The 27,900-nt window shown below is 52.1% G+C and overlaps 1 protein-coding gene across 1 annotated transcript in view; it reads right to left on the bottom strand.

Annotated features, from left to right (window-relative positions):
* LOC126285122 (uncharacterized PE-PGRS family protein PE_PGRS54-like) overlaps positions 1-27,900 on the bottom strand; it is a 113,453-nt gene that overhangs the window by 27,175 nt on the left and 58,378 nt on the right. The window contains exon 3 of the mRNA XM_049984444.1: positions 6,698-12,048. Within this exon, the coding sequence (XP_049840401.1) occupies positions 6,698-12,048 (5,351 nt within the window). The remainder of the gene's footprint in view (positions 1-6,697; positions 12,049-27,900) is intronic.

Genomic DNA, 27,900 nt, shown 5'->3' with positions numbered 1-27,900 from the left:
AAATTTACTGACGGTTTTGAGACTTAAACGACGGTCGGAGTCCAGGAGTTCTCTCACTTTGGCCACCGTTTCATCCACATGACTCGTTGAAGGGCGTCCAGATCGTTCCATGTCTTCAACAGATTCCCTCCCGTTTTTAAATTCATTAAACCAGCGGAACACTTGAGCTCTTGATAGGGAGTCTTCTTTGTAGGCCTCCGTAATCATAGCAAAAGTTTCCGAAGCAGTTTTGCCCAAGTGAAAGCAAAATTTGATTGCATACTGCTGTTCTATCGAGCGATCCATCTTCAGCGTATCACAAGTGTCACAGGCACACAAACAACGTAATATGCGAAGCTCGAGCCTCACAGCACCAGAGCTCCGACGCGACTGCGAACCGGTTCTATTGCTGGCTCAGATCCCCCACCACGTGACGTACTGGTGAAGACCGCCCTTCGAGCGACTGGGGCGCCGCGCAGCGGCCAGTCTCATTACTTATCTACCACACCCTGTATTTCCTTGTTTTTGTCTGATGTATGCTATTCATGAAAAAATTGGTCAATGGTTTATTGTGTTTTAGAGAGCACAGAGAGATTAGGCTACTGGCTTAATTTTGTTTCTATTCATTTGATGTATGTTTATTTAATTTGTTTACATATTTAATAATGTGTGTTAGAGTGTGTTTATGGTACAGCTGTAGAAATATTCACTTCGTTCCAAGTTATTTAAATGTAAATCCAGTATTTCCAATGTGTTTCATTGTGTTTGTGTGGGTGCATTGGCTTGAAGACATGGCGTGAGCGTTCTAGCCAATCACAGTGCTCGTGAGTGGGGAGGCTAGATGGAAGTGGGAGAAAAGTCTGAGGCAGTATGGCACAGGAGACGGGAAGTCCTGGGTGCGACGGCGCGAGAGGGACTTGGAGAGTGTGGAGCAGTTTGCTTGTTCGTGGCAGATACAAATAATTCGTTGTGCTGACTTGTGCACTTGTGAGATTTCCATGGCTTCTACAGTGAAGACGTAGTGTGCGTATAGAAGTGAATATCTAGCGAGCTATGTTGTTGTTCATAAGTAATTACTTGAAGTAGGAATCTATTGTTTCCTTGTTATTCAACTTTTATTTATTTGCTGTATCATCAACACCAATAAGTGTTTTGCAGAAATATCCATAGTATCGAAAGTACTTCTACCATAGTACCTATCATTTAAAGTCGTTAAGATAGTACCTGCAGATTTCATTTAATTTGCAATCTTTCATTTATAATTTTCTGCGTTACATTTGCAATTGCTGGGTTACAGGAGCCTTTGACCATTAGATCCATGTGTATATTAATATCGTATACTGTAGACTCAGCAGTATTTGGCCCGTAATGCAATTACGTATCCCAGCCCCTAGACAACGAAACCAGCCAAAACTTTTAATATTGCAACTCTGAGTCAGAGGATACGTAGTTGAGGGTCATCACAACACACCTTTCATTATTGATTGAAAGCCCGCAAGATGATTAGTTTGTTGAGGTATTCTGTGGTTTCTTTTACCCAGTTGGTCTTCGCTGTATTAATTGTCACTATGTTAAAAATCTTCTGCTTAGTCTGTTTTCATTCATCCTGCGTATGTGTCCCTAGAACTTTTCGCTTCTTTTCTTGGTGTTATTTGTAATAATTTCTGTATATCCGTACAGTTCTTTCGTAGCTCTCTTTATCCTAATCCCCTCTTCCTGAATCGGCCCGCAGTATTTTCGTCTCTTGTTTTCCATCTCCTTGACTTTTGTTCTTAGCTTGATTACTGTCGTTTCTAAGTTGTACAAAGCCACTGATAAGACTACTACACTATTGTGTCTTAATTTGGAATTAATGGAAATATTTCTTTTCTTGTAATGACTCAACGTATGAATACTTTTCCTAGTTTAGCGACTCTTTCTTCATTGGATGACGACTTTATGACTTCAGTCCTGTTTTCTGTATAATCTCCTTTAATAATATGAAAATTTCTATTTGCGTTATCTTCCCAATCTTTGCCACGAGTGTGTGACTATCCGTCTTCGAAAAGAAATACATCACTCATTCTGCGTATCAAGAATCCGTCAGTAGGTAGGTCTGCGGCTTTAGATGTCTACGCACAGGTCATGCAATGCTCGTCCAATGGCGACCCGGATGGGTTTCGTAGGATATAGGTCAGACTTATTTGGTGACCGAGAGATCGAAGTGCGGTCGCTACAATGCTTTTCAAACTGCTGTAGCACTGTTCTGGCTCTAAAACGAGGACGGTTATACTATTGAACGATGACATCACCTTCGGGGAAGACATAGGAAGGCATATAGGCGGTTCGTAACCTCGAGCATGTCTTCAGTTACTACCACAGGTCACATGCAACGGCAGAAGAATTTCACCCATAGCGTAATGCCTCTCCCACCAGCCTGCGTCCATGGCATTCTGCACATTTCGAGCCGGCGTTCACCTCGATGACGGCGTTTGTGGAGACGACCATCGACATCATGTAGCGAAAATATGAGTCACCTGAAGGGCCGGCACATTTCCATCCCGATGCTCCCGTGCCCACAGAAATCGTAGTTGACGATGTCGTTGGGTCACCATGTGAACACGTATAGCTGTTTTACTGCTGAGCTCCATGTTCAACAATGTACGATGAACGGTGTGCTCCGAAACACTTGTGCTTCACCATCTAGCCTACATTACAGAGGAGATTTTCAAGGCAGTGGCACATATGCATTCGACGAGCCCGTTTTGGAGATACCCGTTCAGTCACTACGTAATAATAATCTGTCAAAGTCGCTTATCTCAATAAATTTCCCCATTTGCAGTCCATCCCATCTCTGTGGTGATCCCCCGTCCGTGTGTGCTTCCGTTACATACTTTTGTTAACGCGTTACTTGCCAGCAACGTCACTAGGCTGCATTCAACCTCTCGGTGGGCAGTGGTAATAATGTTTTGGCTTATCAGTATATATATATATATATATATATATATATATATATATATATATATATATATATGTGTGTGTGTGTGTGTGTGTGTGTGTATGTGTGTGTGTGTGTGTGTTTGTGTGTGTATGTGTCTGTGTGTGTGTGTACTGACCGAAATGAAAAGATAGTAACACCAAGAAGGAATTGTGAACTGTGCGACATAAACCGAATGTTGGGAGGCGTATCTACATCAGAAAGATATTGGTCTATTCAAATGTCGCCCCAGTCGCGTAAGTATAGTCTTAGTAGCCACTAACATGATGTAAATCAGGTTTGCTTCAAATACTCGCTGTAACAGTTGTGAACGTTAGATTCCTCAGAAATTGGAAGTAATGAGTTCATTTTCGGTAAGAGTGCGTTTAAAGCGACAAAGGCTCCATTATCTACGCCGCACTGAGTTTGAAGGAGGTCAAGTAATTGCACTACGAGGAGATGGATGTTCCTTCTGCTATACTGGAGAAAGACGTGGAGGAAAAGTAGACACTGTACATGATCACTGGTAGCGCTAGTCACGAGAATGTACGGTCTCAAGCTCCTTACGGTCACGTGGCACTACCGAAACGGAAAACCATCGTGTTCGGCATATGGCTCTGGAATATCGTCTTGCAGATGCAGCAGCAATTTAAATAGCAGTTGGCACCACAGTCGCGAAAGAAATGTTAAAAAATCGGTTACTCCAAGGTCAGCTTCGAGTCAGATGTCCTGTAGCGTGCATTCTATTGACAACTAACTATCACTTGCGACTTCACTGGTGTCAAACGAGAGCTCTTTGTAGAGCAGCGTGGATGCCTGTTGTGTTTTCTGATGAAAGGCGGTTTTGCTTCTGTGACAGTGATGACTGTACCTTGGTTACTAAGTGGCCAGCTGAGGGTCTGCAGCCAATCCGTTTGCATGCTAGACACACTGCACCATACCTGAAGGTATGGTCTGGGGTGCGATTTCGTATGACAGCAGAATCGCTCCCTTGGGTATTCCACGCACTTTGATCGCGAATTTGTATGTCAATCTGTTGATTCGACCTGCTGTGCTGCCAGTCATACGTAGCAAAAAAAAAAAAAAAAAAAATTACTCTAAGCCCTATGGGACTTAACATCTGAGGTAATCAGTCCCCCAGACTTATAACTACTTAAACCTAACTAAGAACATAACACACATCCATGCCCGCAGCAGGATTCGAACCTCCGACCGCAGCAGCCGCGTGGTTCCAGACTGAAGCGCCTAGAACCGCTCGTCCACCGCGGCCGGTCATAAGTAACAGCCGATGGGTTTTCCAACAGGTTAATTACCGCTCACATATCGCTGTTGTAATCCAACATGTTCTACAGAGTATCATTCCAAGACCCGGGCCGCCGCCCACAACCAGGTGACGGGCAACATTATACCTATCCCTTCTCTATTCAGTTCCCTTCATCCCTTCTTTCTAAATATTTAATTTCTTTTTGTTTATTAATATATGACTTGATTTTGTATTAGTTATAAGTTTTTCTAATGCTGCACACAAAAAATATATTAAATGTCTGTAAACAAACAGAGCTCGCCTCCACTTGGCGGGACACGGTATAGATGGCGGGATTCACAGAGGAGGAGGACGGCCTGTGGGTGTATGGTAGGATGGTGGGGATGGATGGCGACAGTAGGGACGTGGGCCTCCACAGCCTCATACAAGGTCTGCAGGAGATAGGAGGCGGCATGAGTAACGTTGTCAGAGTGATGGTAGGTGAAGGAGTGGCCTTCGACCAGGGTGGAGAGTATATCCCAGTAGCCATTCCAGTCGGCACGGGAATAATCAAGGACGTACTTTGAGGGAGGGTCATTACGAGTGTCGGGGTGGGGGCGACGAGCATCTGAAACTGTGAGGAGGACAGTCAGATGGTCACTACCAATGGGGTCCAGTACATCCACTGCTATGCGACCAAGGAAATTGGGGGGGAGGAGAGGATGACATTGGGAGTGCAGTTGGATTCGAGGCAGGTGTGCTGGGGAATTTGGACAAGGTCGTCTTGGGGGGTGGGGAGGAACCGATGCCACCGCCGTAATTGGGTGGCGGAACGACTATGGATGTTGAAGTCGGCGGTGATCACATAGGAGGAGAAGGTACGATCAGTGCGGGAGAGGAAGTCGGCAGGAGATAGATGGTGGCGCAGGTGACGGTAAGGCCGGAGAAGAAGAGACTAAGGATCAGGTGCTCGGTGGGGTCGGGAAGGAGAGGTTTGAGCCCAACTGGGATCTGGCGGTGGTGACCAATTGCAACTCCGCCACATGCAATTGGGAGGGGATTATCAGAGTGATGGAGAAGGTAGGGCGAAGTGTGGATGGTGTGGTGGGGTTGGAGGAAGGTTTCAATTAGAAGGAAGGCATCCACATTGTGGATTGCAAGGGTGTGCATGAAGAGGTTCTTGTTGGCAGGAATGGAACAGATGTTGTTCAACAGGATATGGTGCTGTCGCGCCATGACAGGGATTTAGACGAGACAGAAGAAGGTGAAATGAGCCTGGTTGTGAGAGTAAGTGGCATAAACTTTTAGGTTCAAGACAGAACGGGCATCGAGGGAGACCTGTTGGAATATGTGAGGGCGCTGGAAAGGGTGGACGTTTTGCAGGACAATGGAGAGGAACCTGATGATGTCTTCAGCAGTAAGGGGGGAGGTGGACGAAGGGAATTGCCAGGAGGAGTGGGGCCATCCCGAGGGCAGACAGGGACGGTGAGTTCAGGAGTGGTCAGAGGGGGTCGGGCCTTACATTTTTGGGAATAGGTGGGATGCGGAAGATTGCAGGTATTACAGGAGGGAGGGGACTGAAGATTAGGGCATTGCCGGAGGAAGTATGCTTGCTTACAATGCGGGCAGTTGGGGGCCTCGTGGCACTCAGCTGTTGTGTGCGTGTTGTAGTGTAGAAACCTCTGGCAGTGGAGGGATTGAGGAGGGGAATAGGGAGGGTCGCCCTGATATCGCTGGCTGAAGAGGAAGGCACCCTCCTTCAAAAGACGGTCAATGGAGGGGGCGTCCTTGGAGAAACCCACATAAGGCGGGTGGGGCCAGCTGAGTTAAAAATGCGGTGGACTGCCCGCACCTCCAGTGAGGGATGCGCCTTGATCTCCGCCAGCACCTCCTCCCTGATTGTCAGACAAAGCCGAGTGATCACGGCAGTGAGGGTTGGCAGGCGACGCGGGGTTGGGGTTGGCAGGTAGGAGACGGGGAAGGAGCAGGTGTGAGGGAGGCGTTGGGTCCAAGCCAGGCGATGGGGATGCATGAGAGGATATCAGTATGGGGGGTGTGGCAGGAGGAGGAGATGAGAACTGAGTCCCAGCTGGGAGTGAGGAGTGACACGGGGGCACCAGGGAAGTGTTGGCAGAGGGGGAGGGAGAGGTTCCGGGCCTCGAGGAGGAAAGGATCGGGACAAGAGAGGACGTATTTTAGGAAGAGGGAGGTGGAGGCGGAGGCAAATTCGGAGGGAGCAGGGCCAGGCCAGGAAACATCCATGGCATCCAGGGGGGGGGGGAGCAGGACGGGGTGGGGCCTTTTTGGGAGCGGAGGTAGAAGGGGCAGTTAGAAGAGGAGGGTGGAAAGGGGGTCGACTGGGCATGCCATGTAATGGTGGTGGTGGTGGCGGCAGAGGGCGATGTATACACTATGGCAGTTGCGGTTAGTAGTGGCAGTGGTGGTAGGGGCTGACATGACGACAGGGGAGAATTAAAACAGTACAGGACAAAAAAGAGAGGAAAAAAAGAGGGACGGACGAAGACGAGGACCAGAATCCCAAACTGCTGGCACTGGAGACAGCTGGCAGGAACGCTGCAGCTGCTGCTGCCACGGACGAGGCTGGGGCTGGGGCCGCTGCTGCTGCTGCTGCTGCTGCTGGCTGGACCGCTGCCGCCGCCTGCTCGACCGCTGCTGCCGCCAGCTGGACCGCTGCCGCCGCCGGCTGGACCGCTGCCGCCGCCGGCCGGACCGCTGCTGCTGCCGGCTGGACCGCTGCCACCGCTGGCTGGACCACTGCTGCCGCCGGCTGGACCGCTGCTGCCGCCGGCTGGACCGCTGCTGCCGCTGGCTGCACCGCTGCTGCCGCTGGCTGGACCACTGCCGCCGCCGGCTGGACCGCTGCCGCCGCTGGCTGGACCGCTACTGCCGCCGCCGGCTGGACCAATGATACCGCCCGCTGGACCGCTGCTGCCGCCAGCTGGACTGCTGCCGCCACCGGTTGGACCGCTGCTGGCGCCGGCTGGACCACTGCCGCCGCCGGCTGGACCGCTGCCGCCGCCGGCTGGACCGATGATGCCGCCGGCTGGACCGCTGCTGCCGCCGACCGGCCCGCTGCTGCCGCTGGCCCGACCGCTGCTGCCGCCGGCCGGACCGCTGCCGCCGCCGGCTGGACCGCAGCCCCCGCCGGCTGGACCGCTGCCGCCACCGGTTGGACCGCTGCTGGCGCCGGCTGGACCGCTGCCGCCGCCGGCTGGACCGATGATGCCGCCGGCTGGACCACTGCTGCCGCCGGCTGGACCGCTGCTGCCGACGGCTGGACCGCTGCTGCCGCCGGCCGGACCGCTGCTGCCGCTGGCTGCACCGCTGCTGCCGCCGGCTGGACCGCTGCCGCCGCCGGCTGGACCGCTGCCGCCGCTGGCTGGACCGCTGCTGCCGCCGGCTGGACCGATGATGCCGCCGGCTGGACCGCTGCTGCCGCCGGCTGGACCGCTGCCGCCGCCGGCTGGACCGCTGCTGCAGCTGGCTGGACCGCTGCTGCCGCTGGCTGCACCGCTGCTGCCGCCAGCTGGACCGCTGCCGCCGCTGGCTGGACCGCTGCTGCCGCCGGCCGGACCGCTGCTGCCGCTGGCTGCACCGCTGCTGCCGCCAGCTGGACCGCTGCCGCCGCCGGCTGGACCGCTGCCGGCTGAGCCGATGATGCCGCCCGCTGGACCGCTGCCGCCGCCGGCTGGACCGCTCCCGCCGCCGGCTGGACCAATGATGCCGCCCGCTGGACCGCTGCTGCCGCCGGCTGGACTGCTGCCGCCGCCGGCTGGACCGCTGCCGCCGCCGGCTGGACCGCTGCTGCCACTGGCTGGACCGCTGCTGCCGCTGGCTGGACCGCTGATGCCGCCGGCCTGACCGCTGCTGCCGCTGGCTGCACCGCTGCTGCCGCCGGCTGGACCGATGATGCCGCCGGCTGGACCGCTGCTGCCGCCGGCTGGACCGCTGCCGCCGCCGGCTGGACCGCTGCTGCAGCTGGCTGGACCGCTGCTGCCGCCGGCCGGACCGCTGCTGCCGCTGGCTGGACCGCTGCTGCCGCCGGCTGGACCGATGATGCCGCCGGCTGGACCGCTGCTGCCGCCGGCTGGACCGCTGCCGTCGCCGGCTGGACCGCTGCCAGCTGGACCGATGATGCCGCCCGCTGGACCGCTGCCGCCGCCGGCTGGACCGCTGCCGCCGCCGGCTGGACCGATGATGCCGCCCGCTGGACCGCTGCTGCCGCCGGCTGGACTGCTGCTGCCGCCGGCTGGACCGCTGCCGCCGACGGCTGGACCGCTGCTGCCGCTGGCTGGACCGCTGCTGCCGCCGGCCGGACCGCTGCTGCAGCTGGCTGCACCGCTGCTGCCGCCAGCTGGACCGCTGTCGCCGCTGGCTGGACCGCTGCTGCCGCCGGCTGGACCGATGATGCCGCCGGCTGGACCGCTGCTGCCGCCGGCTGGACCGCTGCCGCCGCCGGCTGGACCGCTGCCGGCTGGACCGATGATGCCGCCCGCTGGACCGCTGCCGCCGCCGGCTGGACCGCTGCCGCCGCCGGCTGGACCGATGATGCCGCCCGCTGGACCGCTGCTGCCGCCGGCTGGACTGCTGCTGCCGCCGGCTGGACCGCTGCCGCCGCCGGCTGGACCGCTGCTGCCGCCGGCTGGACCTCTGCCGCCGCCGGCTGGACCGCTGCCGCCGCCGGCTGGACCGATGATGCCGCCGGCTGGACCGCTGCTGCCGCCGGCCGGACCGCTGCTGCCGCTGGCCCGACCGCTGCTGCCGCCGGCCGGACCGCTGCCGCCGCTGGCTGGACCGCTGCCGCCGCCGGCTGGACCGCTGCCGCCGCTGGCTGGACCGCTGCTGCCGCCGGCTGGACCGATGATGCCGCCGGCTGGACCGCTGCTGCCGCCGGCTGGACCGCTGCTGCAGCTGGCTGGACCGCTGCTGCCGCCGGCCGGACCGCTGCTGCCACTGGCTGCACCTCTGCTGCCGCCGGCTGGACCGCTGCCGCCGCTGGCTGGACCGCTGCTGCCGCCGGCTGGACCGATGATGCCGCCGGCTGGACCGCTGCTGCCGCCGGCTGGACCGCTGCCGCCGCTGGCTGGACCGCTGCTGCAGCTGGCTGGACCGCTGCTGCCGCCGGCCGGACCGCTGCTGCCGCTGGCTGCACCGCTGCTGCCGCCAGCTGGACCGCTGCCGCCGCTGGCTGGACCGCTGCTGCCGCCGGCTGGACCGATGATGCCGCCGGCTGGACCGCTGCTGCCGCCGGCTGGACCGCTGCCGCCGCTGGCTGGACCGCTGCCGGCTGAGCCGATGATGCCGCCCGCTGGACCGCTGCCGCCGCCGGCTGGACAGCTCCCGCCGCCGGCTGGACCAATGATGCCGCCCGCTGGACCGCTGCTGCCGCCGGCTGGACTGCTGCCGCCGCCGGCTGGACCGCTGCCGCCGCCGGCTGGACCGCTGCTGCCGCTGGCTGGACCGCTGCTGCCGCTGGCTGGACCGCTGCTGCCGCCGGCCGGACCGCTGCTGCCGCTGGCTGCACCGCTGCTGCCGCCGGCTGGACCGATGATGCCGCCGGCTGGACCGCTGCTGCCGCCGGCTGGACCGCTGCCGCCGCCGGCTGGACCGCTGCTGCAGCTGGCTGGACAGCTGCTGCCGCCGGCCGGACCGCTGCTGCCGCTGGCTGCACCGCTGCTGCCGCCAGCTGGACCGCTGCCGCCGCTGGCTGGACCGCTGCTGCCGCCGGCTGGACCGATGATGCCGCCGGCTGGACCGCTGCTGCCGCCGGCTGGACCGCTGCCGCCGCCGGCTGGACCGCTGCCGGCTGGACCGATGATGCCGCCCGCTGGACCGCTGCCGCCGCCGGCTGGACCGCTGCCGCCGCCGGCTGGACCGATGATGCCGCCGGCTGGACCGCTGCTGCCGCCGGCCGGACCGCTGCTGCCGCTGGCTGCACCGCTGCTGCCGCCAGCTGGACCGCTGCCCCCGCTGGCTGGACCGCTGCTGCCGCCGGCTGGACCGATGATGCCGCCGGCTGGACCGCTGCTGCCGCCGGCTGGACCGCTGCCGCCGCCGGCTGGACCGCTGCCAGCTGGACCGATGATGCCGCCGGCTGGACCGCTGCCGCCGCCGGCTGGACCGCTGCTGCCGCCGGCTGGACCTCTGCCGCCGCCGGCTGGACCGCTGCCGCCGCCGGCTGGACCGATGATGCCGCCGGCTGGACCGCTGCTGCCGCCGGCCGGACCGCTGCTGCCGCTGGCCCGACCGCTGCTGCCGCCGGCCGGACCGCTGCCGCCGCTGGCTGGACCGCTGCCGCCGCCGGCTGGACCGCTGCCCCCACCGGTTGGACCGCTGCTGGCGCCGGCTGGACCGCTGCCGCCGCCGGCTGGACCGATGATGCCGCCGGCTGGACCGCTGCTGCCGCCGGCTGGACCGCTGCTGCCGCCGGCTGGACCGCTGCTGCCGCCGGCCGGACCGCTGCTGCCGCTGGCTGCACCGCTGCTGCCGCCGGCTGGACCGCTGCCGCCGCCGGCTGGACCGCTGCCGCCGCTGGCTGGACCGCTGCTGCCGCCGGCTGGACCGATGATGCCGCCGGCTGGACCGCTGCTGCCGCCGGCTGGACCGCTGCCGCCGCCGGCTGGACCGCTGCTGCAGCTGGCTGGACCGCTGCTGCCGCCGGCCGGACCGCTGCTGCCACTGGCTGCACCTCTGCTGCCGCCAGCTGGACCGCTGCCGCCGCTGGCTGGACCGCTGCTGTCGCCGGCTGGACCGATTATGCCGCCGGCTGGACCACTGCTGCCGCCGGCTGGACCGCTGCCGCCGCCGGCTGGACCGCTGCCGGCTGGACCGATGATGCCGCCCGCTGGACCGCTGCCGCCGCCGGCTGGACCGCTGCCGCCGCCGGCTGGACCGATGATGCCGCCGGCTGGACCGCTGCTGCCGCCGGCTGGACCGCTGCTGCCGCCGGCTGGACTGCTGCTGCCGCCGGCCGGACCGCTGCTGCCGCTGGCTGCACCGCTGCTGCCGCTGGTTGCACCGCTGCCGCCGCCGGCTGGACCGCTGCCGGCAGGACCGATGATGCCGCCCGCTGGACCGCTGCCGCCGCCGGCTGGACCGCTGCCGCCGCCGGCTGGACCGATGATGCCGCCGGCTGGACCGCTGCTGCCGCCGGCTGGACCGCTGCCGCCGCCGGCTGGACCGCTGCTGCCGCTGGCTGGACCGCTGCTGCCGCCGGCCGGACCGCTGCTGCCGCTGGCTGCACCGCTGCTGCCGCCAGCTGGACCGCTGCCGCCGCTGGCTGGACCGCTGCTGCCGCCGGCTGGACCGATGATGCCGCCGGCTGGACCGCTGCTGCCGCCGGCTGGACCACTGCCGCCGCCGGCTGGACCGCTGCTGGCTGGACCGATGATGCCGCCCGTTGGACCGCTGCCGCCGCCGGCTGGACCGCTGCCGCCGCCGGCTGGACCGATGATGCCGCCCGCTGGACCGTTGCTGCCGCCGGCTGGACTGCTGCTGCCGCCGGCTGGACCGCTGCCGCCGCCGGCTGGACCGCTGCTGCCGCTGGCTGGACCGCTGCTGCCGCCGGCCGGACCGCTGCTGCCGCTGGCTGCACCGCTGCTGCCGCCAGCTGGACCGCTGCCGCCGCTGGCTGGACCGCTGCTGCCGCCGGCTGGACCGATGATGCCGCCGGCTGGACCGCTGCTGCCGCCGGCTGGACCGCTGCCGCCGCCGGCTGGACCGCTGCCGGCTGGACCGATGATGCCACCCGCTGGACCGCTGCCGCCGCCGGCTGGACCGCTGCCGCCGCCAGCTGGACCGATGATGCCGCCCGCTGGACCGCTGCTGCCGCCGGCTGGACTGCTGCTGCCTCCGGCTGGACCGCTTTTGGCTGGACCGCCGCTGCTCGGCTAGACGCCACCTGCAACCCTAACGCTTCGATTAGTGCAGGAAAACACAAATCGAAGGGCGATATTCATAGCGAGTTACCGCCGGAGATGGTAAACGGTTCATTTTAACAGGGGTAATGTATCACGGACGAAATACCGTCCACACTGGCGGAATGTTAAGTGATACAGCGTACTTATAAGTTTTTTACTATTACAGCACCATCTATCACAAAGCGTGAATGGTGGTCCAACTAAAACATTTATATTTCTTTACGTACTACACGAATATGTAATAAAAATGTGGGTTCCTGTTTGAAAAAAACGCGGTTGATATCCATTTGACCCATGGTAGCGCCATCTAGCGGGCCAACCATAGCGTCTTCTGGTTTCCCCTTTCAAGGTAGACGAGTTTCGTTCTTTGTAGTTTTTTTGTTTGACGCTTATTTCGTGAGATATTTGGCCCGGTCACGATCAATGGACCAATATAAATATATCAGGTGTAAACAGTGCCTAGAGGAAAAAGTTTGTTATGAAGTCGAGCGGTTATTAAAAGAAAGTTTACATACATCTTAGTGTCGCTTATAACAGATCCTGATCTTATATACGGCAACCTATCCTCATCTTTACGATCCTCCCAACACTTTCAGGTACAGAAACCTATTTATGTGCATGCCCGCTCGCTGACTTCTGACACAGTACCGGCGCGGTTGGACAATACTCTTACTGCAGAAAATGAGGCACATAGCGGACCGAAGGTTCCAGAATGTCAGACTTGTTGGATATTGAATGGGGCCATAGAGTACGGCTGATACATACAAGGTTGTTAAAATTGCCGTCGCGTCTGCAACAACGACACAGTATGGCAAAATCTCCCAGAAAGTATTCCTCCACCAGCTTCCACCATATCCTCTGATTCTCAAGTCCAGGTCGGTGTCGTTTGTAGTCGAGCCGAGAGAATGTACTTTTCGGAGTAGAAATTGGTTCATAAATCTTTAAAATCTTACAGGTATGAGTGAGCAGAACCACGAATCTCACTATGGAGCTCATTGTTTGTCCGAGCTACGGCAGAATGCCACTGCAATGAAGCTTCGTGCAGAGTGACAACGCTTGTGGGTGCCCAGGGACCAGGATTATCAGAGGAACTCCGCATAGACCGGCAGCGCTGAGTGAGGACGGTGCCACAGCCCGCCCTGCCAATTAGGAACCTCCCCCTCCCCGTCACCGCCTCCCGCACGCCAACCGTCGTCTGAGGCAGGACTTCCGCCCCCGCTGCCGTTCCGCCTGTACCAATTTAGCACGGCTCCGCGTTGGCCACGGAAAATAATTAAACTTTAATTCGCCTCCACGGCGATGTAATTCCCAGTAATCAGTTCTTCTCCCAGTCAGACAAGTTTACCTGATAAATGGAAACGACTTTAAACCGTACCTACTTTTCGATGTTGTTCCTCTCCGTATATATTGTTTTCCACTAGTTCGCCTGTACTATCCTAATGTTGCAACAGTCGCAGAATTAATTTCCCATCGCGGACCACTCGTTAACTACCAGTTAGACAGTTAAATGGGTTTGGTTTCTCTTAATAAATCATTCTTGCAGACTTAAGTGAAACACGCTCTAACACAAAGGACGCATCATGACGGAATTATCCGAATGGGACAGAAATCGGTAGATGTGACGTAGATGTAAAAACAAGCAAATGGCTACAGTTTCTGGAATTAGTCAAGAGAACGAGGGTCACAAATTGAGCAAGTCAATAACGCGTTGCTCCACCTCTAGATCTTATGGAAGTAGTTATTCAGTTTGGTATTGATTGAGAAACTTGTTGGTTGTCCTCCTGAGGGATATCGAGCCAAATTCTGTCCAATTGGCGTGTTGCATTGTCAAAATCTCGAGCTGACTCGAGTGACCTACTCGTAATGCGCCAAATATTCACGATTAGAGAGAGATCTAGCTACGTTCCTGGTCAAGGAGTGATTTGGCAAGCACGAAGACAAACAGTACATTCTCTTGCCCTGTGCCGATGGGCATTACCTCGCTGAAATGTAAGCTCAAGATGGCTGTCCATGATGGGCAACAAAACTGGGCGTACAATATCGCCGACGTACCGCAGTACCGTAAGGGTGCCGCGGGTGATAAGCAAAGGGGTCCTAATATAAAATGGCACCCCGACCGTCATTCCTGAATGTCACGCCATAGGCAGGCGAGAGTCAGCTAAGCATCGCACCGCTGCCCGCGGCATCTCCATACACGTCTTTGCCGACTAATCTCATTGACTGGAGTATCATTGTCTTTAGTAATGAGCCCCACTTCGAAATGAGCCTCAGTCACCAGCGAAGACGCTACCGGAGACGCCTCCGTCAGCAGTGGGATGAATAATTGCTTTAGCAAGTGCCTAAGGTGGATCAACGCTTTATTGACTCGCTCAGTTTGTAAAGCTATTTTTCGTGAATAAATCATCCAATTTTAGTATCGATCACCATTGCAAGACTATTTATTTCAAGTTATCAAGGCTAGACATATGTCTTCAAAAGGAGGTAAAACGATCATTCTTCAAATGTTCAAATGTGTGTGAAATCTTCTGGGACTTAACCGCTGAGGTCATCAGTCCCTAATCTTGCACACTACTTACCCTAAATTATCCTACGAACAAACAAACACACACTCATGCCCGAGGGAGGACTCGAACCTCAGCCGGGACCAGCCACACAGTCCATAACTGCGGCGCCTTCGACCGCTCGGCTAATCAAGCGCAAACCATCGTTATCAAAGGAGCTGAGTGCCAGTAGCAAATCATCTATTCACTGATTCCATCCCAACTTGGAAACTCCAAAGAAGCACATGAACAGTGAAAGACAAATCTCATAAGAAGAACCCAAGATACATAGTTTCTGAGATATTCTGTGTGACGTCAAGGAGAGCATGAGGAAGCATGGAAGGGACGAAGACGCATATTCATATCCGCAAGACAGACACTTGCGTGCCCGTTTCGCAGTAGTCGTCAGCTGTAATTAGTGACCAATGCTCCATAAAGTAAACCAAATGAACGTCATTTTCGTCACAGCGACTATAGTTTGACTCGAGAAATGACGAAGCATTTTTTTTATCTGTAGATTAAGTTGACAAACCATCTCTGCAGATTCCGTGCAACACTGTCATCAATTTTAGTGGCATGGCGTTGAGTGATGATGCGGTCTCGGTTTTGCAGAAAGGTCTCAGGCCAGCGTGTACCAGATTCCGTGTCAATGTGGCAAGTCGTAGTATGACCGCACGAGGATTCTGGTACAGACGTCGAGATACTGGGACAGCGTTGTTAGAGAGGCCATCGAAATTCGCACCAATGATGACCTAATAAATCGTGACTGTGGCTATAATATTAGCAAGGCTTGGGAACCAGCGATTGGGTTAATCAATAGTAAATCAAGCAAACGCATAGTTGTGACGACCACGGCGGACAGAGCCATCACACCGACGTCATCTCAAACGCCGTCGCAATCTGTTCCGCCGCGCTACCGTGGCGCGGCGCTCGGACGGCGGAGGGAGCTCGCCGCGGGCGGAGGGTATTTAAATCGGCCGCCGCCGCGACCGAACCCAGTTCCCCCTGAGCAGTCATAGCGTGCGGATCTCCGTGCCGGCACGTTCACAGGAGCTCAGTCCGTCAGTTCACCTGATGATGGCGACATGTTTGATCGCCGAAATATTGTGCCCGTTGGACACTATAGACTGGCAGTACACCCGTGGATATTTTGATTATCAAATACGCCGGGAGAAACTCAAGAATCACAGTTTTGATTTTTGTTTGCTATAAGATATGCATATTTCCACACTCGTGACAAAGCGAAAAAATAAGATTTTGTCGATAGCTGTCAAAGAATGGTCATGTACATGACTCTTCGAACAAGAAAAAATTGAGTGAACGTTACCAAACTATTCGTAGTATCAAGCCCTCACGCTTATGAGAGACGTTGATAAAAAATTCTCTTTTTCCCTAGGTCATTCTGAATACAGAAAAAAATCATTCGACGGTTGAAGAATGGCACGAGTACGTAACATGTGTTGAGGGTTACATAACTTTTCAGGTGGAAATCGCGACAGCAGTAGATGTGCATATTCACCTTATCGACATTTTTCGGAATTTGATAAAGATCTAATGATTTGGCACGATAAGAGTGAGAGCATCATACCGATAGATCGCGTCCTGACTGTAGAACTATTTGTGACGAGACGGGCACAGGGCAAAGGATGTGGTATGGCAGAAAGAGTAGACAGTGTCCTTCCAGAAGTACTACACCACCACAACAGTTTAAATCCACGCAGAGGTTACAATCAGAGCGTCATCACGAAGCGTCGGAAACAGATTACTAGAAGACAGCTTGAGATCTCGCTTATCACTGTGCAGCGTACTGTGTGTAAAGAGAAAATAAATATAACGAGCTATTCAAAAAGTAAGAACAGATTTCAGTTGTTTATTGCAAATAAAGATATAAACCCATTGCGGATGTCACTGGACAGTGAAAGGTTCAAAGTTTTGACGGAGTTGCACTCATGTTTGTTTATGGCAACATGGAGACTACACCACAAGAAAAATAATGTTGTATATTGTAATTTCCGCCAAATCTATCCATTGTTCAAGAGCAACGTGCCTTCCGCCTTTGATTTGGCAAGAAGCCGCGTCTGCACGTACAGATTTTTAACTGATCTACAAAATTCTTGGTAATTGGTTGCATATGCAAAGGGGTGAGCACAGGGCGGCCACGCACGTATGACGAAAACGTCGGGGACATCCTAGATGGGTGATGGGTTCACATGGAGCCCTCGAAAGTCCACAACTCGGGCAGACCAGGAACTTTTTAATAATAAAAAAAACCTGTGTCGGGTCCTGTGTTATGAAACGACGCCTGCCTGCAGCAACTGCGTCCTGCCGACGATAGCAGCAGGCATGAATTTTAAATTTCATTCGTTCAGTATATGCAGAGAACACTTTCTCACGAACGGCACATTCTTTTGAACCAATCGACATTTCATCTATCGGCTAAGAAAAACCTCCATAACTTTGGGAGGATCCTAAAATCCTGGCATCGTCGAACGTGTAAGAGACTCATCCAAACTGGATGTGTTTTGTTCCGCTTCAGATTATAGAGTTTATGGATCTTTATTTTTTTCGGAGGAAACTAAACTTGAATGTCATAACTGGACACGCTGCAAAATTAGTTGTTTCCTGAACTTAAGAAAAATTCCAGTGATTTCATTTTTATGCATGACGGCGCTCTGCCTCGCTGTCACCTTGAGGTGCGACGTTATCTTAACAACATCATCAAACAACGCTGGATTGGAAGACATGGACAACAAGGTATTGCTTCTGCCTTTTGTCTCCCAGGTCACCAGACATCACGCCTTATGATTTTTTTGTTGTGGGGGTACATAAAAGTCAGGGTCTTTGTCGCACCCATGGCAGCTACTCTTCAAGAGCTGAGAAATCGAATTGATGAAGCTGTCGATTCAATAAACAACGATCTGTTGAGTCGTACGTTGAATGAAATAGACTAACGTTGAGATCTTACTCGAACATTACATGATGCTCATCTTGAGTGTATCGTGTATTGTCTGTGCGAATATAAATCTTTGACCTTCCTCTACGCAGTGATATGTGCATGTGTTTCTTTCATTGTTTTGTCTGTAAAAAAGTGAATTGTGTTTTTTTCTTTTCGAATCGCCCCATATAATTCAATGAAAAATTAACTGTCTGAGTTTGACTGCCGATACTTTAATTTGTGATCTGTATAGAAGCCTTCTTGAGAAAACTAACAGCTGGTCGTCTCGAACAATATTTAAACGCCAGTCCCTCTGCTGAGAGGTGTGCTTTCTTAACAGATGTCATACTCCGCCTCATTGTGAGTACACGGTGCTACATAATGTACTTTAAAGAACATTACATAAGAATTGAAATCGACTGAGTCCATAAAAATATTGATCAAAGTTACTACAGCTAAGAAGTAAGTACGCTGAAGCAGCGAGTTATTTCGTTACCTAAATATTATTTTTGTTCAAAATAATTTTCATCCGACTGTGGCACTTGTCCGCATATTTATTAGTATAGTTAGGATTATTATAATACTGAGTAAGCTAGTCGAGTGACAGCGTCTATCAGCATCTGGTTTTCTCAATGGCTGACGAGGGAGCAAGAGCAGAGGAACAAGAAAAAGTAACAAAGTCTCCCGAAAGATATTCATCAGAGTGTGTCTCTCTAACCGTTTACTGTCTCGTGTAATAACAAGAGTGATCAATATAAATATTAGCTGTTTTTAATCAAAACACAGCAGCTGATTCCATACGGCAGGCAGCAGAGATTAGCTCTGTGTAGAACCAGGGTGAGCTGCAACATCATGGAGCGTTCTGTGTTGGTAGCCGATCACGATATTACTGCACTTGGCTTATGGTGTCCATTATCAGAAACACATGGCGACGTTGCGCTAAATGAGTACAATGGTGACTTACGAAAACGCATGGCACTGTCAATGATTTCAGTTCAGTTTCAAAACAAATATTTTGGATTTCTCCTCACTTCAGAGTGCAATAGAATTCTAGTCGACTAATATTCAGCAAAGAGTTTTGCTTCTATTTGTGCCGATCGGATCGACGGCAACGAGTCTATACTCGCCGTGGTGAAAGATGAAGGTAAGTAGTGATTCTTGAGACTCACGTGTCTCTAACTCCCGGAATCATGGTGTGGAGAACTGTTGTATATGGTTACAAGAATGATTTGGTAACTGTTGAAGGGAGGCTGAACCCTACCCAGCAAGATAATTCAATATTCCGTATCCCATTTACGCCATAAACACCTTGAGGAATATGAGGGACCTTGACACGCTTGGCGTGCCCACTCATTTTTTGCCAAAGGAGCATATCTAGGATGACACTGGAAGACGTGTTCTTTTAAACCAGCCTTGACCTGTCAACCACAGTGAGCTGATACAGCATATGTTTCAGGGATGACAAGAAGTCTTTCAAAATGTCATTCGGAGAGCGCTTGCTTTCATGTCACATCGCACCGAATACAAGAGCGCGTTCGCACCTGATGTGTCACACTACATACTGAAACTGGTGATAAACATCGGTTTTGAACTAAATGAAACTTCCATCTTTTAGCACTCTTTATGTAAGGAACATCTCCACAAAGTTTCGTAAATACTGGAAGGGTGCTTTTATGAGGCACACTTTCCATTTCCGTCAACATATTCAGGGTATTCAGCTGTTCCTACCAAGGCCTTCTAATACCAGGGGCAAGATTTTCATATTCTCTCACTCGCTGTGTGCAAATTATTAGTTCTACGGAGAAATGAACAGGATCTTTTCGTAGGAAATTCAGATGAATTTTATACCGGGATATATTTTCACTGCAGGCCATGGTTATTCAAGAAAAACATGTTTGATTATCACTTATGAGCGATTTTATTGAAATATTCGAAAACTACAGACTCTAGCGAAAACGTACGCCAGTACAAAATTCAATTACATTAAATTTCCTCCTAGAGAGTCTTGTTCATTTTTTGTGTAAGCCGTATAGTTTGCACATAGCAAGGGAGAGGATATGAAGATCTTCTGTGTTCTGTGTTGCAGAAAACATACTGGTAGCGGCACCTGAGCCACCCTGTAGAGTATGTAATACAGTTAATAGCGAAAACTGACAGGGATGAAAGTATGTGATAGTAAAAGCAGAAACATTGCAGTAAACAGGAGGTCAGTAAGAAACTGTTTACAAGACCTGCGAATGTGTGCTTATGAGTCGCAACTAACTTAGATATGAAGTTTGTGGTAAGTTCCTATGGGACGAAACTGCTAAGGTCATCGGTCCCTATGCTTACACACTACTTTATCTGACTCAAACTAACTTTCGCTAAGGACAACACACCCAAGCGCGAGGGAGGGCTCAAACCTCCGACGGGGGAAGCAACGCGAACCGTGACAAGACGCCCACACCGCACGGCTACCCCGATATGAAGTATTGTCCTAGGTAGTAAAAACGTAACTTTTACATTACGTGCTCACCTAAGTGGGTTCAAATTTCACTCACAGCCTGCATTACCGAAAATATCAATACCACTTCAGTACTTACTTCTTATAATTTACTGTTCATTCTTACGCGTTTAAGAATAGACTCGACATGTCGCCTTCGTATGTGTATCCAATATCGTTCTTATCTGCATGGGGAGTTATAAATTCTTTAAAACACCCCCCGTTCAATTTTGACAAAATTGTACAATTTGCTTCTTGAGTTTTTTATTTGCATAACCGGGAGAGCTTTACATGGCACTTTGTAAGTTGGCTGTTTAGGTTTTCTTATTGGTAACGCCGCTTAGCGCTCGGTATGAAAAATCACTGGCTGTGCTGTGCGCAGTCTGTGTTTAGTTTGCATTGTTGTCTGCCATTGTAGTGTTGAGCAGCGGCAGCTGGATGCTAACAGCGCGTAGCGTTGCGCAGTTGGAGGCAGTTGGAGGTGAGCCGCCAGCAGTGGTGGACGTGGGGAGAGAGATGGCGGAGTTTTGAAATTTGTAAGAATTGGTGTCATGAACTGCTATATATATTATGACTAGTGAGGTAAACACATTGTTTGTTCTCTATTAAAATCTTTCATTTGCTAACTATGCCTATCAGTAGTTAGTGCCTTCCGTAGTTTGAATCTTTTATTTAGCTGGCAGTAGTGGCGCTCGCTGTATTGCAGTAGCTTGAGTAACGAAGATTTTTGTGAGGTAAGTGATTTGCGAAACGTATAGGTAATGTTAGACAGGGCCATTCTCTTGTAGGGATTTTTGGAAGTCAGATTGCGTTGAACTAAAAATATTGTGTGTCAGTTTAAGCACAGTCTTGTAATAATATTTCAAAGGGGACGTTTCAACTTTCAGATGAGCCAATATAGAAAGATCCAAAAAATCAGGTTCCTTCGGACGCCAAGGTACAGGCCCTGCTCCAGCTATGCATTTGTGTCAACAGTGGCGCGTTGGATGACATTTTATATTTGCAGAAAATGTGCCCTTTGCCCATGACGCTTCTACCACATTCTCTCTACCAGGAACCATGAATGAAATTTGGGGGCAACTAAATGGGTACTTAATCGAGAAATCTGCATTTCAAATACGTTTGTAAGGACCATGAAAACATTTCATTCAGAGGTCAGTGACGGCTCATAACCACTCACGGACAGTTGCGCATGTCCAGTGGAACGTGCAAACACTCTCCTCCTAAGAAATCGACGGATCACAATAAACCACCACACTGCTGAACTGGACGTTGCTGTTGTAGCGCTGACTCCCTCTTCCACCAGTCTCAACTCCTCGAAGGTGTGTGCCGGCTCGTTTTCTCGCACCCAACAGAAGACCGTAAAGACTAACGAAGAACCATCTGTGAGAAATTACATTACGAGGCTGATAGTGACAATTTTTTGTCGAAAAACCTGACAAGTGATGAAGCATGCGTTCGTCACTTCGGACTGAAAACAAGATAGCTCATGGAGCAGCGCCAAACCTCTCCTCCGAAGAAAAAGTTCAAAGCAGCTTCCTCAGATAATAAAGTCGAGGCGACGGTCTTATGGGGCTCTTATGGGAGACTGTTTGGTATCCTCCATCATGGAGCAACGATCAGCTCTGAAGTGTATTGTGCTACCCTCAGGTAACTGAAGAAACGACTCGAGAGAGTGTAACGCCGGAAATGCATATCCTCCTATTTCCGTATATTGTAGTATAATTTTTTTCCTTATTTTGTTACGTGAAGATATGACGTTTCTGTGTCTTTGTGTATTGTAATTGTTTTACTATATATATACTCCTGTAAATTGAAATAAGAACACCGTGAATTCATTGTCCCAGGAAGGGGAAACTTTATTGACACATTCCTAGGGGTCAGATACATCACATGATCACACTGACAGAACCACAGGCACATAGACACAGGCAACAGAGCATGCACAATGTCGGCACTAGTACAGTGTATATCCACCTTTCGCAGCAATGCAGGCTGCTATTCTCCCATGGAGACGATCGTAGAGATGCTGGATGTAGTCCTGTGGAACGGCTTGCCATGCCATTTCCACCTGGCGCCTCAGTTGGACCAGCGTTCGTGCTGGACGTGCAGACCGCGTGAGACGACGCTTCATACAGTCCCAAACATGCTCAATGGGGGACAGATCCGGAGATCTTGCTGGCCAGGGTAGTTGACTTACACCTTCTAGAGCACGTTGGGTGGCACGGCATACATGCGGACGTGCATTGTCCTGTTGGAACAGCAAGTTCTCTTGCCGGTCTAGGAATGGTAGAACGATGGGTTCGATGACGGTTTGGATGTACCGTGCACTATTCAGTGTCCCCTCGACGATTACCAGAGGTGTACGGTCAGTGTAGGAGATCGCTCCCCACACCATGATGCCGGGTGTTGGCCCTGTATGCCTCGGTCGTATGCAGTCCTGATTGTGGCGCTCACCTGCACGGCCCCAAACACGCATACGACCATCATTGGCACCAAGGCAGAAGCGACTCTCATCGCTGAAGACGACACGTCTCCATTCGTCCCTCCATTCACGCCTGTCGCGACACCACTGGAGGCGGGCTGCACGATGTTGGGGCGTGAGCGGAAGACGGCCTAACGGTGTGCGGGACCGTAGCCCAGCTTCATGGAGACGGTTGCGAATGGTCCTCGCCGATACCCCAGGAGCAACAGTGTCCCTAATTTGCTGGGAAGTGGCGGTGCGTTCCCCTACGGCACTGCGTAGGATCCTACGGTCTTGGCGTGCATCCGTGCGTCGCTGCGGTCCGGTCCCAGGTCGACGGGCACGTGCACCTTCCGCCGACCACTGGCGACAACATCGATGTACTGTGGAGACCTCACGCCCCACGTGTTGAGCAATTCGGCGGTACGTCCACCCGGCCTCCCGCATGCCCACTATACGCCCTCGCTCAAAGTCCGTCAACTGCACATACGGTTCACGTCCACGCTGTCGCGGCATGCTACCAGTGTTAAAGACTGCGATGGAGCTCCGTATGCCACGGCAAACTGGCTGACACTGACGGCGGCGGTGCACAAACGCTGCGCAGCTAGCGCCATTCGACGGCCAACACCGCGGTTCCTGGTGTGTCCGCTGTGCCGTGCGTGTGATCATTGCTTGTACAGCCCTCTCGCAGTGTCCGGAGCAAGTATGGTGGGTCTGACACACCGGTGGCAATGTGTTCTTTTTTCCATTTCCAGGAGTATATATATATATATATATATGCATTTACGTCGATGTATAATTGGTTTGTTTTGTAAATATTATTTGTGTTTTTACACTTGGTCTCGCCTAGGGAAAACTATGCCATCGAACGATTACATCGATAGGTCGTATGAAAGACCAGTGTTTTTAGGATCTTTGGTAGTGTTAACTCTGCCGCGTGGAAGCGCGGGCAGAGCAGAGTCGGACTGGAGTTGGGCGGTGGAGCAGGTGTGGGGTGCGACGCTCTCGCGAGTTGGTGCGCTTTCGGAGTTTGGCAGCATGTAATTTCGCTCGACTCGCTATGATAGTTTCTGACATGGTGACGCGGACGGGAAGCATTAGCTGGCGCACACCAAGAACCCGTTTTGCCTGGTGACCGTGTCGAGAAGAAGGCACGCCAACATCCAGCTTCTCCAACAGCGACGGACGACAATGAGTGACTGTCGCCACCTCCTCGATCGACGGCTTCAAACCTTCAATCAACCAACAAGGAATACTGGAAGCACGTAAAGTTTTAGAACTGTATGGCAGACCTCAGCTTTTTCAAACTGTTGCCTCACGAAATTGCAGCAACTTAGCATGAACCTCTGTTGCTCATTGTCCCAATTGCATTACCAAGCAGGGTCCCTTCCTTTTCCGGAATGAACCCGAGTGTCGTTAAAATTCAAACGCCATTATTAAAGTAATATCTTTCCATTTCACTGCTTTAATTTCAAAGTTTAGTTAAAGTATTCATAGCGGGCTACAATATTTAGATTACACAAGCACAAATTAAGAGTGCGAGTTTTGTTACCATATTTTAGCTTACCTGTGACTTCAGCTTAGCTTGCTACGTACTAAATTTTACTATTGTTAATCGTCCAGAATCATTTAATTCAAGTTCAAAGTTAAATCTCTCATTTCTAAATTGCGTAGATTAAAGTAGCTTTTGAAATGATTGTTGAGGTAGCCCAAGACTAACCTTATTTTATTGAATTTCGTAGTGCTTCAGAAACAAAGTTCACTATTAATTTCAGTCACTAAATTAACTTTCAGTTTTCGAGTTTTATTAATTCTTTTGCTAAATTAAGGCAGAGTGTAGCGAAATTTATTATTTCTGACAAACTTACAGTTTTCACAAAACACGTGTCAACCTTCAGTTGCCACGCTTTTAGTGCTAATTATATGTGCAATAACCTTTCTTTTTCCGTTATTATCGTAGTTGTCCATAGGACTGGCGACCATAATTTTCCCCAAATCTCAAATATCTAATTACCGCGGAGCTTACAAATTTCATTGGAATTTTCACCTTTCATCCTACAGCCCGGATCTCGCGCCTTCTAACGTCCACCTGGGTTTGACCCATGAAGGATATACTCAACAGGAAGCAGTATGTGGATGATGGGAAGGTTATTAACGCAGCAAGAATTTGGCTTCGACGTCGACTAGAGGGGTGGTAGCATGAAGGCTTACAGGCCCTGCCAGCGAGGAGGCGTCAGGCCACACATTTAACAGACATTATGTTGAAACATAGAGTTCTGTAGCCAAAGGAGTTGGGAACAATATGGCGTATTGGAATCTTCAATAAATCCAACCAGCTTCCAGCGTTATTTATTGAACGCTAGTCATAAATTCATGTAAACGCTTTCTAACAACAATTTTTAATTAATTGATTTAATTTTAAGTATGGATTCTTCTGTTTATTTTTGGCAGAACAATTCCACGCATAAGAATTTAATTTAGTGCCTTCTTTCACCTCGTTCTTATGTGACCTCCTTAGTACTTACGAGGTGGACTGATGGAAAAAATTGCAACTCTAGAAACTAATTAATGTAAAGTAAAGAAATTTCGGAAATACATTTGTGAAGGTAATGTATTTAACACTGCAAGATTACAGGTTAATGGAAGTGCGAGATAAACCATTGCCAACGTGAAATGCTAGTACATTAATAAGCGGTGTAACCGCTAGAATGTTGAGTGGAAACATACAGACGTGCTTGCATTGTGTTGCACCGGTGCCGGATGTCAGTTTGTGGAATGGAGTTCGATGGCTGCTGCAGTTCGTCAGTCAGCACAGAGACAGTTAATGTTGATTGCGGATGTAGCTAGAGTTGTCGTCTGACGATGTTCCATGTGCGTTCGAATGGATACAGATCTGGTGATCGAGCAGGCCAAGGCAACATGTCGGCACTCTGCAGAGCATTTTGGGTTACAGGTGCGTTATGTGGGTAAGCGTTATCCTGCTGGAAAACCTTCGTCGGATGGTTTTTATGACTGACGGCGCCAGCCGTGGTGGCAGGTTCGTATCCTGCCCCAGGCATGGATGTGTGTGATGTCCTTAGGTTAGTTAGGTTTAGATAGTTCTACCTTCTAAGGGACTGATGACCTCAGATGTTGTCCCATAGTGCTCAGAGCCATTTTAACCATTTGACTGACAGCACAACAGGTCGAATCAGAAGAGTGAAGTATAAATTTGCAGTCATGGTGCATGGTATAACCACGAGAGTGCTCCTGCTCCAGGTGTACGTCCAGAGTGTCTAGTATGCATACAGGTTGGCAGCATACCCTTAACTGGCAGCCTTCTAACCAACACACAGTCATCACTGGCACCGAAGCGGAACCATTTTTCACCAGGTTCCTTCGGACACCAAGGTACAGGCCCTGCTCCAGCTATGCATCTGTGGTCACATTGGCGCGTTGAATGACATTTTACATTGGCAGAAAATGTGCCCTTTGCCCATGACGCTTCTACCACAAACCTCAGTCCTGCCCTCCAACTAGCTCTCGCTTGATACCACTGAAGTCGGAAATGGCAAAGGTTTGGGTTAAGTGGAATGCACGCTACCGGGCATCTGGGCATCTGGCTGTTTTCAACAGTCCTTTATGTCACGTGATCGTACGGAGCCCAGTCATCTTGTGACCGTACGTTCTCGTGACCACCGCTGCCAGCAGTCACGTGTCGTGGCTACATTGCTGCCAACATTTTTGTCACATCGTGGAAGGAACGTCCATCTTCTCGTAACCCTATTACGCGACCTCGTTCGGAGTCTACGAGGTGTTGACAATGTAGTCTTTGTCGCCTTAAAAGCATTCTTGGCTACATCAGCTCACGCCGAAACTCAAAAGTAACTAGCGCTCGCGAGCGTTACAGCGCGTATTTAAAACCAACCTCAATTGCATCCTGTTAAGCGACTGGAGCCAAATTTCAGTAGATGCCATCTATCGGATGTAGAAACACGCCTACCAACTTTCGTTTATATCGCACAATTTATTCATGGTCCAGCGATTTTTTTTTCTTTGCTCCATTAAATGTTTCTAGATGGTTGAGCCGGAGTGCGCGTTTTCTAGTTTTCTAGCACACCACCTCTTTGGCACGGCACTATAGATCACCCGGCAGTACTACGATCTATGCCCCTCTTGTGATCTGGAGGCTGTTTTGCGGTGGCGGCAGTTGGGGTCGGACTCGCTACGAGACGAAAGGACGTGCTCGCGGGCTCGCCCAGCAGCGTCGCGGCCCGTCTACCTTGCAATACGGTAGCGAGTTTGTGGTGGACCTGCCTGATGTCAACTCCGGGCGCTGTTCGCCGCATTGCCTTGGTGCCTGTTTTCTCAGGGAGTCCCCGAACCCTCGAGATCATCTATAAGAACGCTCTCCATCGAAGGTGTAAGTGATATTGGTGCCTTCGTTTCGTTGAACGATTTGCGTTGCAGCGAGTGTACGTGTTGGTTGGTTGCCCGAATGTACGTGTGATGAAGTAAGAGCAGCCGGGAAGGTGTGTGACCGCATGGAGACAAGCAGTCACTACTTCCTTTAATAAATTAGTGTTCCCGTATGATGTAGTAACTGTAAGGTATTGAAGATATAAGGTCATAGTCTACTTGTAATTTTCCCCGTACCAAGCTTACACAATCGGCAGCTACATTTCAGACCTATGCGACGAAATTAAAGTGAACAAAACCTAGTTCAAATGGCTCTGAGCACTATGGGACTTAACTTCTGAGGTCATCTGTCCCCTAGAACTTAAAACTACTTAAACGTAACTAACCTAAGGACATCACACACATCCATGCTAGGGGGAAGATGCGAAACTGCGACCGTAGCCGTCGCGCGGTTCCAGACTGTAGCGCCTAGAACCGCTCGGCCACTCCGGCCGGCACACAAAACTTAGTACCGTTGTGAAGTGGTACATTTGAATAGGGTAATATTTTCTGGAAAAATTTTCCGCCTCATCTTTGTACACATTGTCGGCCTTAATCATACGTGGAAATGATGTTTGGCAAACTATGATAGTGTAAAAGTCTCATACTATATTTTCAGGACTGGATTTGTGTGCAGTTATTAGTTTAAATGCTTTACAACATTGATATTGCTGTAAAACTTCAGTCACTTCTATTGAAAGCATTCATTGGTTCTTCATTTACATTGTTGTTTATTGTTCTCTTAACTTATTTTAATTGATGTTTGCTTGGCGTCCGCCGTGTTTTCTGCGGTCTGTTTTTGTTCCAGTTTTCTGGGAGTTGGGGTACGTGGGAACGGCGCCACGTGCAGCTTCTGTCCTCCAAAGCGGTACGTGGAGCCGCTCCCATTACCGCTTCTGTGGACAGAAGCTGTGACGTGTCGTC

Source organism: Schistocerca gregaria, chromosome 8 (assembly GCF_023897955.1).
Source record: "Schistocerca gregaria isolate iqSchGreg1 chromosome 8, iqSchGreg1.2, whole genome shotgun sequence".
In the NCBI taxonomy this organism is placed as follows: Eukaryota; Metazoa; Arthropoda; class Insecta; order Orthoptera; family Acrididae; genus Schistocerca; species Schistocerca gregaria.
Note: the sequence above shows the minus strand (reverse complement) of the source record. Positions and strands in the feature narration are given on the sequence as shown.